At 43.0% G+C, this 13,686-nt stretch overlaps 2 protein-coding genes across 2 annotated transcripts in view; one reads left to right on the top strand and one right to left on the bottom strand.

Annotated features, from left to right (window-relative positions):
- LOC26528887 (cadherin-87A) overlaps positions 1–13,629 on the top strand; it is a 56,991-nt gene extending 43,362 nt beyond the window's left edge. Inside the window, exons 4-15 of the mRNA XM_015176791.3 lie at positions 5,202–5,672; positions 5,738–5,883; positions 5,941–6,248; positions 6,309–7,333; positions 7,592–8,659; positions 9,495–10,094; positions 10,154–10,755; positions 10,816–11,599; positions 11,659–11,934; positions 12,000–12,262; positions 12,327–12,708; positions 12,779–13,629. Of these exons, the coding sequence (XP_015032277.2) occupies positions 5,208–5,672; positions 5,738–5,883; positions 5,941–6,248; positions 6,309–7,333; positions 7,592–8,659; positions 9,495–10,094; positions 10,154–10,755; positions 10,816–11,599; positions 11,659–11,934; positions 12,000–12,262; positions 12,327–12,708; positions 12,779–12,853 (5,994 nt within the window). The 5' untranslated portion in view covers positions 5,202–5,207 and the 3' untranslated portion in view covers positions 12,854–13,629. The remainder of the gene's footprint in view (positions 1–5,201; positions 5,673–5,737; positions 5,884–5,940; positions 6,249–6,308; positions 7,334–7,591; positions 8,660–9,494; positions 10,095–10,153; positions 10,756–10,815; positions 11,600–11,658; positions 11,935–11,999; positions 12,263–12,326; positions 12,709–12,778) is intronic.
- On the bottom strand, positions 8,661–9,460 carry LOC26529614. Its single transcript, XM_015176792.3, has 3 exons — positions 9,124–9,460; positions 8,863–9,063; positions 8,661–8,807 (listed from the first exon to the last, which is right to left on the bottom strand). The coding sequence occupies exons 1-3, from the start codon at positions 9,366–9,368 to the stop codon at positions 8,684–8,686; spliced, it is 570 nt and encodes a 189-aa protein (XP_015032278.1). The 5' UTR covers positions 9,369–9,460; the 3' UTR covers positions 8,661–8,683.
- Positions 13,630–13,686: the final 57 nt, after the last annotated feature.

The raw sequence follows: 13,686 nt of genomic DNA on the forward strand, positions 1-13,686 counted from the left end.
ATGCCTAAAATACGGCCATATCGCGTCTAAATGCACCAGTGAAACCGATCGAACTGGCCTCTGCCTAAGATGTGGCAAATCGGGTCACAAGATTAAAGAGTGCAATAATAGCCCTTCATGTTGCCTCTGTGTTGCCAGTGGAAACGCTGATTATGCACACACGGCAGGCAGCCATAGGTGCCCCCACGGGCCGAAAGGGATGTCTACAATAAAACAATAATGAGATTTATTCAAATAAATCTCAACCACTGCGAGGCAGCACAAGACTTGCTGTCACAGAATGTCAGAGAGCTCGGCACAGACGTTGCTATTATCAGTGAGCCTTATAAAAATTTTACTACCACGACATGGGCACAAAACAATTCGGGAAAAGCAGCGATCTGGGCATGTGGGACCACACCGTGCCAGATAAAATTCCCTGCATCCTTCAACGGTTTTGTTAGAGCCAAAATAAGAGAGTACTGGATTTTTAGCTGCTATCTACCCCCCTCATATAGCCTCGGAGAATTCTGCGGCGTAATAGAAGAGCTGTCGGACCAGATCCGATGCCATAAGCCGGCAATTGTTGCTGGGGACTTCAATGCATGGGCAGCGGAATGGGGCAGCTCCTCCACCAATGCAAGAGGCCAAGCACTTCTTGAAGCATTCGCGTCAATCGACTTGGCGCTCCTTAACACAGGCAACGGCTTCACATTCCAACGTGGCAACATAGGATCTATAATTGATCTAACATTCGTCACCAGTGCACTCTGCACACATGCACGGTGGGTACTGAGTCCCCATTACACAGCTAGCGACCACAATGCAATTATCTGCACAATTGATAATCAGCGGAGGTCGGAACGGCGGATAACGAAACCCCAAATATTCAATTCGAAAATGTTAGATGTCCAAGTCTTCACTAGAACTCTTGAGCAGCACAATATCGAGGCATATACAGCAGACGAGCTTAACGCCTGGCTAACTGACGCGTGCAACGCCTGCATGCCCCGGAAAAATGCCTGTCCCATGAACCACAGACCAGCATATTGGTGGAACGAAGAGATTGCCAAACTCCGTAAGCTGTGTCATCGAGCCAGAAGGAGATCCCAGCGCACTCGGGGTAGTGAAGACTCTGAGTCATGCCGTCTAGAATTTGAGGCAAAGCGCAGAGAGCTCAAGATGGCTATTCGCCGTAGCAAAAAGGCTTGTTTCGACGAACTACTCACAGAAGCAGCAAATTATGTATGGGGCAGGCCATATAAAATTGTTATGAAGAGGCTTAAATCTTTCCAGCGCATAGAACCACCTTCTAGCATCGAAATGGATGCAATAGTAAGGGAACTGTTCCCCACCCAGGCACCAAGCAATTTTGTCACAGTTAACTATGATGTAGCAGGCATACCGCCGGTCACATCACAAGAAATACTGACAGCTATAGGACGCATTAAAATCAATTCCTCCCCTGGCCCCGACTGTATCCCGAACGAGGCATTAAAGATTGCTGCCTTCCAGCACCCCGAAAAGTTTGCATTCGCCTTCACCAAATGCCTCAACGATGGCATATTCCCCGAACTATATAAACAGCAGAACCTAGTGCTCTTACCTAAACCAGGAAAACAAATGGGAGAGCCCTCTGCCTACAGACCCATCTGCCTACTAGACTCGACGGGAAAACTCCTAGAAAGAATAGTAGTGGACAGGCTAGACCAAGCCTTGCAGGCCAACCAAGCAATTTCCGAAAACCAGTTTGGTTTTCGCAAGGGAAGATCTACACTAGATGCTATTCAGAAAGTGGTTAAAATAGCTCGAAACGCTACCGCCGGCGATAGATGGAAAGGCGGATCAAAAGAATACTGCCTAATAGCCACACTAGATGTTAAAAATGCCTTCAACTCGGCAAGATGGTCCTGCATATTGGAGGCTCTGCATAACTATAGAGTTCCGGCGTACCTGTTGAAGGTAGTTAGCAGCTACCTCAACAACAGATGGTTGCATGTGGACACCTATGATGGAGGAAAAGATTATAGCATTACCGGTGGAGTTCCACAGGGCTCTGTCATGGGGCCGCTACTCTGGAATGCAATGTACAACGGAGTGCTAAACCTGAATATGCCTAAAGGAGTTGAGACCATTGGCTTTGCCGACGACATCGCCTTAGTTTGTGTGGCGAAACATCTAAATGAAGTGGAAGCTGTTTGCTCGAACGCGATACTCCGAGTTCAACAGTGGTTGGCCTCGATGGGCCTTCACTTGGCCGAACATAAAACTGAGGCAGTGCTCGTAAGCAGTCGGAAGAAAGTAGAGATTGCAACAATTCAGGCTGGCTCCGCGCAAATAACCAGCAAAAACTCAATAAAGTACCTTGGCATACTTATCGATTCCAGGTTAACGTTCAAAGACCACCTCAAAGAAACAGCAAAGAAAGCGAGGGCTACCGGCGCTGCCTTATCGCGCCTAATGTGCAACACGAAGGGTCCCACACAGAGCCGCAGATTGCTGCTCCACGGAGTCACAAAGGCCATAATGCTTTACGGCGCTCCGGTCTGGGCCGAAGCCATGGCCACAAAATCCTATGCACGGGACATGGAATCCGTCTATAGACTCAGCGCGCTCAGAGTCTGCTCCGGTTTCCGCACGATCTCTGGAACTGCTGCTATGGTGCTAGCAGGCACAATTCCTATCCGACTCCTAGCAGACGAGACCAAACAACTTTACAGCAAACTAAAAGACCCGAGAATTACCCAAATCGAAAGGGCTACAATCCGCAAGAGGGAGCGGAGCATAAGTATTTCTAGATGGCAGGCGCTGTGGGACGAGTCTGAAAAAGGCAGATGGACTCACCGACTTATCCCAAATCTCGAAACATGGCTTAATAGGAGACACGGCGAAGTCAACTTCAACCTGACACAGCTACTGAGCGGACACGGTTGCTTTCGGAGTTACCTTTACAGATTTCGGCATGCTGCAAGCCCAGCGTGCCCATGGTGCAACAACGGTGAGGAAGAGACTGCTGAACACATTCTGTTCAGTTGTGGCCGCTTCGACACTCACAGAAGAAATCTGCAAATGGTACTCGGGGTGCAGGCGTCAGCAATAAATCTGGTACCGCTAATCATACTGCGGAAGGCCAATTGGGATGCCTTCAACAAATTCGCAGCGGTCACCATGGCCGAACTGCGCAGCGAAGAACAACTGGCAAACAGAACCTGATAAGAGGATGTGCGGTGGAGGCAAGATCGTGTGAAGCAATACCCCCGCTGGCAGTCCCACACGCTTTTCCTTCTCCGCAACTTCATATATTCCTAAATCTTTTGTAAATTCTTCTTTCTATCCTTTCTTAAATAAATGAATTAAAAAAAAAAAAAAAAACACCACAAATCTCCATATATGAACAGTTTATTCATTTGGCAATATGATTTAAGCTTATGTATAAATATAAATTTACTTTGCATAGTTTTAATCAACTGTCTATTGAATGTAAGTCCAGTAAACTCATGACATGGTTCATACATCAACCACACAGGCCCAGTAAACTAACCATAAACGATACATAACATACACACCCACATCCAAACACACACAAACACACATACACACACTGGTCAGTACCATGGAAACAACAACAGAAACTGATGCAACCAAAAACTAACAGAATTCACTAAACTCACAGTGGCAACCAGTTGAATTTGTAAATTGAATCTATGCATAAAATGATCCAAATGGCAAGAATGTTAATGGTATTCCTCTTTCTACATAAGTCCTCACACTCAAATGAACTATAACAAATAAATAGATATTATAGAACATTCAATGTCAAGGAAATTCCATAATTTATATATAACTATAGTTTTAGCATGTCTTTCAAGATATAGCAGAGCTATTTCACTTGGAATCTTTCACTGATTTCATACTTAATAAAATAAAAACTATTTTGATATTATAATATTTTTAAATTTAGTTCTGCGTTTAATTAAAGTAATTTCGCATGATTAATGATAACAGAAATCGCTTCAGATCATACAATAAAGCTTTGTCAACAATTATAATCAATTCATTACTTGAGTGAATTTCAGAATTAAAAACTGATTTTGAAAACTCTTTTAAAAGATTATATTTCAATTGTGATGACCTGAAAATATTTAGGTGAATAGTGTTTCATAAAAGTCGCCAATGGCCAGTAAATTGTCACGTTCATAGCTCTCCCAGAAAGTTTTTGCAAATATAAAAGTTTAGTCTATCAGGGTATTTGAAAATTGAATTGGGTCATTCAGCATTACTATGTAGGTAACATGTTGCCCCATGGATTCAGGTGGGGGTCATAAGTTGAGCTCTGGCATAGATAAACCGAGAGACTAAAACAAAAACCCGTACGAACCTTAAAATCGGTTCGGTTTATGGTCACGCAACCGACTGGGAAATGGGTTTTTTATGGACACACACGCACACAAAAGGATATCTGTACACACACACACACGTCACCCACACGCACACACACATATACAGAAACAACTGGAAAATATTTAGTCGAGCTTTTATGCATAACTAATTGGCTTGTGCTGCTCCTGTTCCTATTACCGTTTTGTTTGTGTGGTTAAATGTAGTTCGGCCTGCTGGTTGCCAGATACCAGCTAACAGCCAACAGCCAGCAGCCAGACTTGGCTCTGGTCCAGTCCCGCATGACGGCTGCGTCTCCTCCTCTACTCCTGCTCCTTGCTGCTGGTGGCTCTTCTTTTATGCTGCTGCTTGGGGGGTCATGCGTGCGTGCCGGACAAGGCGCCCTTTAAGCGACGATTTACTGACCCTTCCCTCCAGTTTCTCTTAGCGACCATCCACACCATTTGCCACAATGTTGCTGTTGCCGTTGCTGTTGGTGTTGTTGTTGCTTGTCATCATCGTCGTTATATTGTTATGGCCATCATCATCATGGTCATCATCATTGTTGTTGTTCCTGTTGTTTCTGGCCCCCCAGCATTCTATATACATTATATATTTTGTGTGTGTGTGTGTGCGTTGTCAGCTAATTGAATTTTCAGCATGAAATTTAATTTATCTTTGTTGTTTGTTTACGCAACAAATGACCAACAAAACACTAACAAAATCACATAAAGTTAACAGGATTTTTTTTTGTTTTTTAGTAATTTGTTTGTTTTTAAAACGCCGTGCAAAAATCAACAAAAATTCTTAACACAAATTTCAAATTTCCTATTAATTTCTTTTAGCCTAAAATGAGGGTATCTTTGCAAATGATAAAGATGATGATGATCTGCATCTACATCCTGAGCTGCCTGGCCTTGGTCAGTGGCTTAGAAAACGAATCTCCATCAACGACATCCTCTACGCTTAGCATGACAAATTTGCCACCCGTATTTACCCAGAGACTCAATAATATTGTCCTGTACGAGAACGTTCCGGTGGGCACTGTGGTCTTTCGTCTCGAAGGCTACGATCCCGAAGGAAGTAATGTCACCTTCGGTGCCCTTGGGTCAGATCGCTTCAGTGTGGACCCAGTATCGGGAAATATAACCTTAATCAAACCCTTGGATCGTGAAGAAACTGATAGTCTAACATTTTTGGTTTCCATACGAGATCGTGTGAATCCTTCGGGTGAATCAGAACAGGATAATAAGGTGGAACAACCCATCACATTTATCATACTCGATGAGAATGATAACCCACCAGAGTTTCAGAAAGTGAGTACACAGAATCGTAAATTTTATATTGAATTATAGAAATTTGTCTGTTGTTACATCTCTAGACACCCTACGAAGCCGATGTTAATGAAGATGCCAAGGTGGGCACGACCATATTCGATGGTATATTGGTTAAGGATCGCGACACCATTGGCGATAGCTTGGATTTGAAATGTTTGCCCCAGCAACAGAGTCCCGAGGCCTGCAGCAAGTGAGTCAGAACAAATGGTGAATATAATTTGTGATCTAATTGTGGCAATTTTAATAGATTCCGCTTGGAGTTGCTACAACGCGAGGCCACAGTTCTAACGGCAGCCGTGGTTCTCAACGACACCTTGAACTATAATCAACGGATGATCTATCATTTCCAAATCGAAGCTAGCGACGGTGTCCATAAGACCCAGACGACCTTTGAGGCCCGTGTTAAGGATGTGCAGGACAAGCCACCAGTATTCCAAGGATCACTATCCACAGTGATCAATGAGGACAGTCCCATCAATACCTTGGTACTCACAGTGCATGCCCGAGATGGTGACACTGGAGAGCCACGAAAGATTGTCTTTGATTTGCTTGAAAGTAAGTTCAGTGTGGTTGTTTTTTGTGTGCCTTAATAACGTTTGTTGTTGTTTTCCTTAGATCCAAACGATTACTTCCTATTGGATTCACACAGCGGGGAATTGCGTACGGCCAAGCCCTTGGATCGTGAGGCTTTAGAAGATTCCACTGGTCTGATATCATTGCTAATTCGTGCCCGTGAAGTTGTTAATGGAGTGCCCAGCGATGATCCCCTGACAAGTGCCACAGCCAAAGCCACTGTGACCATTCGTGATGTGAATGACTCACCGCCGCAATTCAATAAAAAGGAATACTCAGTGTCATTGCTCGAGAACACACCGATTGGCACGCCCCTGGCCTTGGATATGAGTGTCAGTGATGCCGATGTGGGGATCAATTCGAAATTCGCTCTACGTCTCGATGATGTTTCCGGAGTTTTTGATGTAGAACCGAAATTGGTCACTGGTTACTCACAGGTCAATATACGCGTCGCCAATGGCACTCTGGACTATGAGAATCCCAATCAAAGGAAATTCATCGTTTTGGTTATTGCCGAGGAGACCGATACCAATCCAAAACTCTCATCGACAGCCACTATAACGGTCAGTGTGATGGATGCTAATGATAATAAGCCAACCTTTGACCAGGAGAGCTACTCGGCCACTGTGTCGGAAGCAGCTCAACCGGGTCAGTACATAACAACAATAACAGCCAAGGATGTGGATTCGGGCAGTTATGGGGACGCGGGCATACACTATAGTCTCTCGGGCACTGGAGCCGAACTGTTCCACGTTAACGAGCAAACGGGCGTTATTACATTGGCCAATTGCCATGAGGAGCAGCCACAGACCAGCAACAGGCGGCAACGACGTGACCTCATAGGTGGAGATGTTGTCGGTCTTGCTGGACTGGAAATGCTTTCCATGGAAGCGGAGCCAGAGACGCGAGAGATTAACACAGAGCCCACCGTACAGTATACGCTAATCACGCAGATGCCGGAGGCAACATCGGCGTCTGCTAATGACGACAAAACCGCCAGTGGCAAGGCTATGCCACAGACGTGTCTGGACTACGAAACGGAGACCACGTACTTTTTGTCCTACAAGGTAATTCAGTGCGTGTGCGTTTTATGAGAAAGAATGTGATGAATTTCTTAGAAAAGAGAGAGTAGACAAAAAATATGTATACTTTAAAAAACCATTGCATACTTTTGAGTCACAATGTATTCTTGGAAGTGAAATTCCTTTTCTTTAATTAACATTGTGTTAAAAAGAAACTAAAATAGACTGGTTAGGGTATTGAGATTTCATTATTTGATTTCAATATTATTTTTATATACCTAAATCTTTTATTTTCTCTTTCAGGCCACGGATGACAATGGACAGGGTCAAACATCTGTTGTCTCGCTGCGTATCTCTGTGAACGATGCCAACGATTCGCCGCCCGTTTGCGAGAGTCCTTTATACAGGGCCAGCGTAGATGAAGGCTCTGTCGTATTTGATTCACCCTTGGTGGTCAAGGCACGCGACGCAGATTCTTTATCCAGCATTAGTTACAGGATTATTGGTTCACCACAAATCGAGAATATATTTGCCATTGATAAACAGAGCGGTCAGATTAGCATACGTCCCAATGCCAGTCTCGATGTTACCAATCTGCAGAGTGATCAACTCATTTTCATGGTGGAAGCCAACGATGGTCTCTTCACGGCCAATTGCGGCGTTAACATCACAGTGCGTGATGTCAACAACCATGCGCCCAGCTTCCAACAGCTAAACTACAGTGCTATAGTCGAGGAGAACTCCGAAATAGGCACGAGTGTGGAGCGTGTTCAGGCTACCGATTTGGATACAGGCAAGAATGCGGAGCTACGCTATCGCATCCAGCAAGGTAGCTTCGACGATTTTGGTATTGATGAGCGTACTGGCGAGATTTTCGTATCGCGGAAATTGGACTACGACAGACGAAACACCTATCAGCTGCAAGTGCAGGCCTCCGACTTGGGAACACCGAGTCTGACGGGTACCGCAACTCTGGTCATTAATGTACAGAACAGCAATGATAAGGATCCATACTTTGCGCCGCCTACTCAGCATGCTGAAGTACGTGCCGATGCAGCGACTGGGCAATTGGTCTACACTCTAATTGCTCTCGATCCGGATGTGCCCAATCACAATGCCTTGGAATTCGCTGCCACCGATGACATCACGGCCATCGACAAAGAGGGCAAAGAACTGCCACATAATGAACAATTCAAAGAATATTTTGCAATTGCTCGCAATGGCAAGGTGTTGGTCAACAAACAGCTCGATCGGAATCTCTTTGCTGTGATGCGCATCAATGTCCTGGTCACGGACAGCACTGCGCCCAATGTGCAACAGGGCAAAGGTCTGCTGATCATTCAGATCATAGATGTCAATAAAATACCACCGGTAGGAATCATTCCACTTAATTTATTATTGCTGCAAATATTGACTAGATATTTCAAATTCATTAATGCTATCGCGTTCAATACTATTTCCATCATCATTAAGACCCGCCAGAGCAATCAAACGTGTTTGCTGATCTGCATAGATATTTCTAGAGAGATATATATTAGATTATTCTACAAGGGTAATTATGTAGCTCAACTTACAGTATTGACAGGCTGCCGATTATTTTGATTGACATCTTGGCAAGAAACACTATAAAGAGAGACAAGCTATAGGGATACAAATAGGTTAGACAGCCATAGCCCAAAATGACCTCATAGACATTGAGGACAACATTGTCAATGGACTGCACCATGATGGTGGGCAGAAGCATTTCAGGTTGAGCATTTGTCAATATGGGATAGCTAATTAATGAATAGTGTGAGTAATTGATGCATTCAAGTGGTCTCCCATTCTAAACTCACATGGCTACGATATTCGAGGCAAGTCCCAAAAAGGATAAAACGAAACGTATCACTATCAGACCCATTACTAGAAATATGAATGCCTGTCGAATCCAAAGTTCTTGCTTGGACCCATTGATCAATGTCTTAGCTTCACGCAGATCGTCATATAGTCGGTATATATTTAAAGCGGCTGCCTTATATAACATGCAAAAGACATTGATGAATAGGATCTTTAGTTTGTAATACGAAATGTCATGATTCATGGCGGGCAATATAAATTTATTGGTAATTTAGTAAACTACTAGAAAAAAAAGGAGAAATTAAAATAGAAATTAATGTTCGACCGAATTTACAAAGCTAACTATCCATCTCTGGCTTCATCTTTACAGAGATTTAATGCCCCTTGGACACCAGAGCAACCTTTGATCAAGCTACAAATGGTTGAAGAGCAACCAATAGGTACAATCCTCACCACACTTCAGGCCACCGATGATGATTCTAGTATTGGAGAGTTCAATATCACAGCGAACGAATACTTTGCCATTAATCATACCACAGGAGTGATATTCACCACCGCCCGCTTGGATTACGAGGCCATCAAGGAGGTGAAATTTTTGGCCACTGTCAGTGATACAGGAGTTCCGGCGCTAACAGCCACAGCGGATATTGTGGTGGACATTATCAATCTGAATGACAATGAACCCCATTTCACGCAGGCGGAATATTTCTTTAATATAACAGAGAATTCACCACAAGGAACTGTGGCCGGCAAAGTGGAAGCCCATGATGCAGATGTGGGTGCTTTTGGAGAATTGACGTATACCCTAATTGGAGAAAATACCAAATACTTTACGATCGATACCTACACTGGCAATCTAATGGTGGCCAATGCCTCGATATTGGATCGTGAGCAATTGAAAGAGCTAACTTTGTCGGTGGTGGCACAGGATAAGGCTCCAGCAACAGTACAGAAATCAGCTACAGCAACGGTAGGTCCAACTCCTCTCTAAGACATTGAAGACAATCATTTCTTCTTCTTTGCTTACAGATCCACATCAATATACTGGATGTGAATGATAATCCACCCGTGTTCACACGTCCAGTCTACAATTCCACAGTGGCTGAGAATGCGGCTTATCAACCACCCGCCGCTCTGTTGCAAGTGGAGGCCACCGATCTCGATGAGGGTCTTTATGGTGATGTGCGCTACATTATCACAGCAGGAAACGAGTTGGCTTTATTCAAATTGGATGCTCAATCGGGTATTATATATCCAGCTCAGAGTTTGTCTGGCAAACATGGCATCTACGAGCTAACCATCTCGGCTCGCGACACCCAAGGATCGGGCACAATGGAGAGCATTGCCAAAGCCATAATCACAGTGCTTCAGGTGAATCGTCATCGACCGGAATTTGTGATACCAGCATTGACCAATGCCACCATTGAAATACCCGGCGATATTGTTCAACCGGACTATCTTCTACTGACTGTCAAGGCTCTGGATAACGATACGGATGAGAACAATGGCAAAATCAGTTATCATCTGCAAGTAAACAATCAGAATGTACAAGAAACGACTGAATTTAAAATCAATGAGGTCACCGGAGAGCTGCGAGCCAGGCAGCAATTGAATCGCAAGAATCGTGCCAAGTAAGTTGAACCGACAGAGAATTTCCTTTAATTACATTAACTAACTTTCTTTCGGTGCAGCTATGACATAATATTGGTAGCTCGAGATGCTGGTAATCCGCCCTTTGAATCTCTTCGCCTGCTCAGCGTCAGCATTGTGGATGCTAACGAGAATCGTCCCGAATTTCCCGATGCCTCTAATCCCTACAAGGTTTCGATCAATGAGAATAGCGGACGTGATGTGAAAATTGGACATATACAAGCTGGATCACGAAGCAAACACAATCGGGATATATTCTACTATATGTTGCTTGGCAATGAGGATGGCGCCTTCTATGTGGATAAATTAACGGGAGATATATACACAAACAAGAGTCTTGATCGTGAGGAGACGGATTCCTATACTTTATATATATTAGCTAGCATTAAATCTGATTTGCATATATCCGAGGAGGAGCGTGCCTCTTTCTCCATTAAGACGCTGAACCGTGATAACACAGTGGCCAAAGTGGGCATCACTGTGCTGGATGTCAATGACAATGCTCCCGTGTTCGAGAAATCAATCTATTATGCCGGCGTCAATGCCAATGCCCAAATGAATGCCGCCATAACGCTAGTCAATGCCACAGATGCCGATGCCGGGAAGAATGCTAAAATAGAATACATGATTGTTGCCTCAAATCTATATAAATTTGGTGCCAGCAAGTCAACAGGTTCCATTGTGCCCAGCCCATTTGCCATTTCACAAGACGGACGGATTTCGGCAAACACCATAATGGCAGAATACAATCAGGATAGGTTCGAGCTAGAGATAATGGCACGCGAATTGGAAGCACCTCAACGTTCGGCCAGCACAAAAGTTAATGTAAGTAGAAATGATAAAGAATATCATAAGGATTGAAAAACATTTTGAATTCTTCATAGATTTGGGTATTTGATGGCACTCAACTGGTGCGTGTCATACTCTCTCGTCCGCCGGAGGAAGTGTACAATGAGCAGGAGGAGATTATTGCTGAATTACGTAATGCCACACAGCATCGCATCATTGTGGATGAGATTCGATTCCATTTGGATTCCATTGGACGCATACGCATGGATTGGTGTGATTTGTATTTCCATGCCGTTGATCCCCAGACCCAACAAATTGCTCCTGTTGATGAGATACTCAAGGATATTGATCGAAACTACGACTATCTGAAGGTAAGTTCTATTAATAATCTAAACGAAATGTTTTTACTAATTTAATCTTAATTGCTATTACACAGGATTATTATGCCGGATTTGCCATTGAGAATGTTGTGCCCGCTTATATAGCCATTGTGCAGGATGAATTTGATTTAGCTGTTGCCGGACTTGTAGCCCTGGTCATTGTGCTCTTTGTGGGTGTCATTAGCTTCATAGTGCTCTGTTGTTGTCTCAAGCACTGGAATTTATCAGTGCCCGTTGAGACACGTCGTAAGGAGGCGCTGATTAAAAAACAAATCATTGAGGATCTAAACACAACCGAAAATCCTTTGTGGATAGAACAGTAAGAATTAATTGAATCTTTTCTTTCAAATATGCTTAAAATCTATATATATTTAATTCTACAGGAAACTGAAGCTCTATGAGGAACAAGAGCTGACCATGCAAGTCTTCTCCGAGCCCGATCATATATCCAATTCGGATGCACCTGGCCATTTGGACCATCGAAGCTCATTGGAGCAGGTGCATGGTCATCATCATCACCATCATCATGGCCAATCGGTGGATAATACATATGCCACTATACAGCCACGGAACAATCAAAATCGAATTGGAGCTGGTGGCGGTCTTAGTTCAGCGGGTGGCGGTTCTCTACGGAATGGTGCCGGCGGAACTGGTGGAGTAAGCGCTGGTGGTGTAAGTGGAACTGGCTTACTGCTGGCCCGAATCGATCCGCATTCAAATGATTTCGCGGACTATGCCACATTACGTAATAATCGAGCGCCCTCGGTAAGTTTACATTTATCAGTCTGAGTAAAAAAAATTGCATCACTAACTTTTCGCATGTTTGTTTTGTCAGCTGTACGAGTTTACTGGCTCCACATTTCAGGCTCCCATACGAGATGGCGACGACGCCGTAGCCGAGCTTATTTAAGATTATCGAAACAAAATTCCTCTAGCATCAGCAAATGTATAAATTATATAGTAGCTATTTTGTGTGTCTAGACAAGTCCTGATCTAATCTATTGCATTTCCTGAGTTTGACAACCTTATTATACACAAACTTACACACATAAATACACATATTTAAATATAGCCTATATATACCATATATATATATATATACATATATAGTGGTAGTATCTTGTATGCCAACGAATATTTAGAACACAACTAACCGAGAACTTACAAAAGAAAACAAATGGAAAAATACCCCCATAGAGGAATTTCTCCCGCATCAATAATGACAATAATATATATATTATTATATATTGACAATGTCTAGCCGTAATCAATTTAAACAATATATAAGAAGTTACTAAATTGTATTGTATTGTATGTATGTATGTACATCTCCACACAGTTTAACCACTATGCGATATTAGTTTTGTATTTGCCTTTAAGTTTGCTCTACTAGAAGAAACAAGAAAAACAAAAGACTAAATTATTCGCTCTTCCAATTCCATATTACATTTAGTTCCCTTTTTGCTGCTAACTTAGCTCTAAGTTTATAGTATAATTAGCCAAACTTGCTCATATACCTAAGTTTGTTAATTTTAGTTGAACGAATTGGAATAGTGCAACGAATTCATTTTTTTTACAGTTGAATTGAACTTGCTCAAACGACAAAGAAATAATAGCACAATCGACATTACTATTTGTGTTTGCATTTATCATAATAAATAAACGTAAATATTATATAAAACAGTATTTCCAAATGAAGAATCCTTTGATGAACATCGCTTTTGTTACTGATGATTTTTGTGA

This window comes from Drosophila willistoni, chromosome 3R (genome assembly GCF_018902025.1).
Source record: "Drosophila willistoni isolate 14030-0811.24 chromosome 3R, UCI_dwil_1.1, whole genome shotgun sequence".
Lineage (NCBI taxonomy): Eukaryota > Metazoa > Arthropoda > Insecta > Diptera > Drosophilidae > Drosophila > Drosophila willistoni.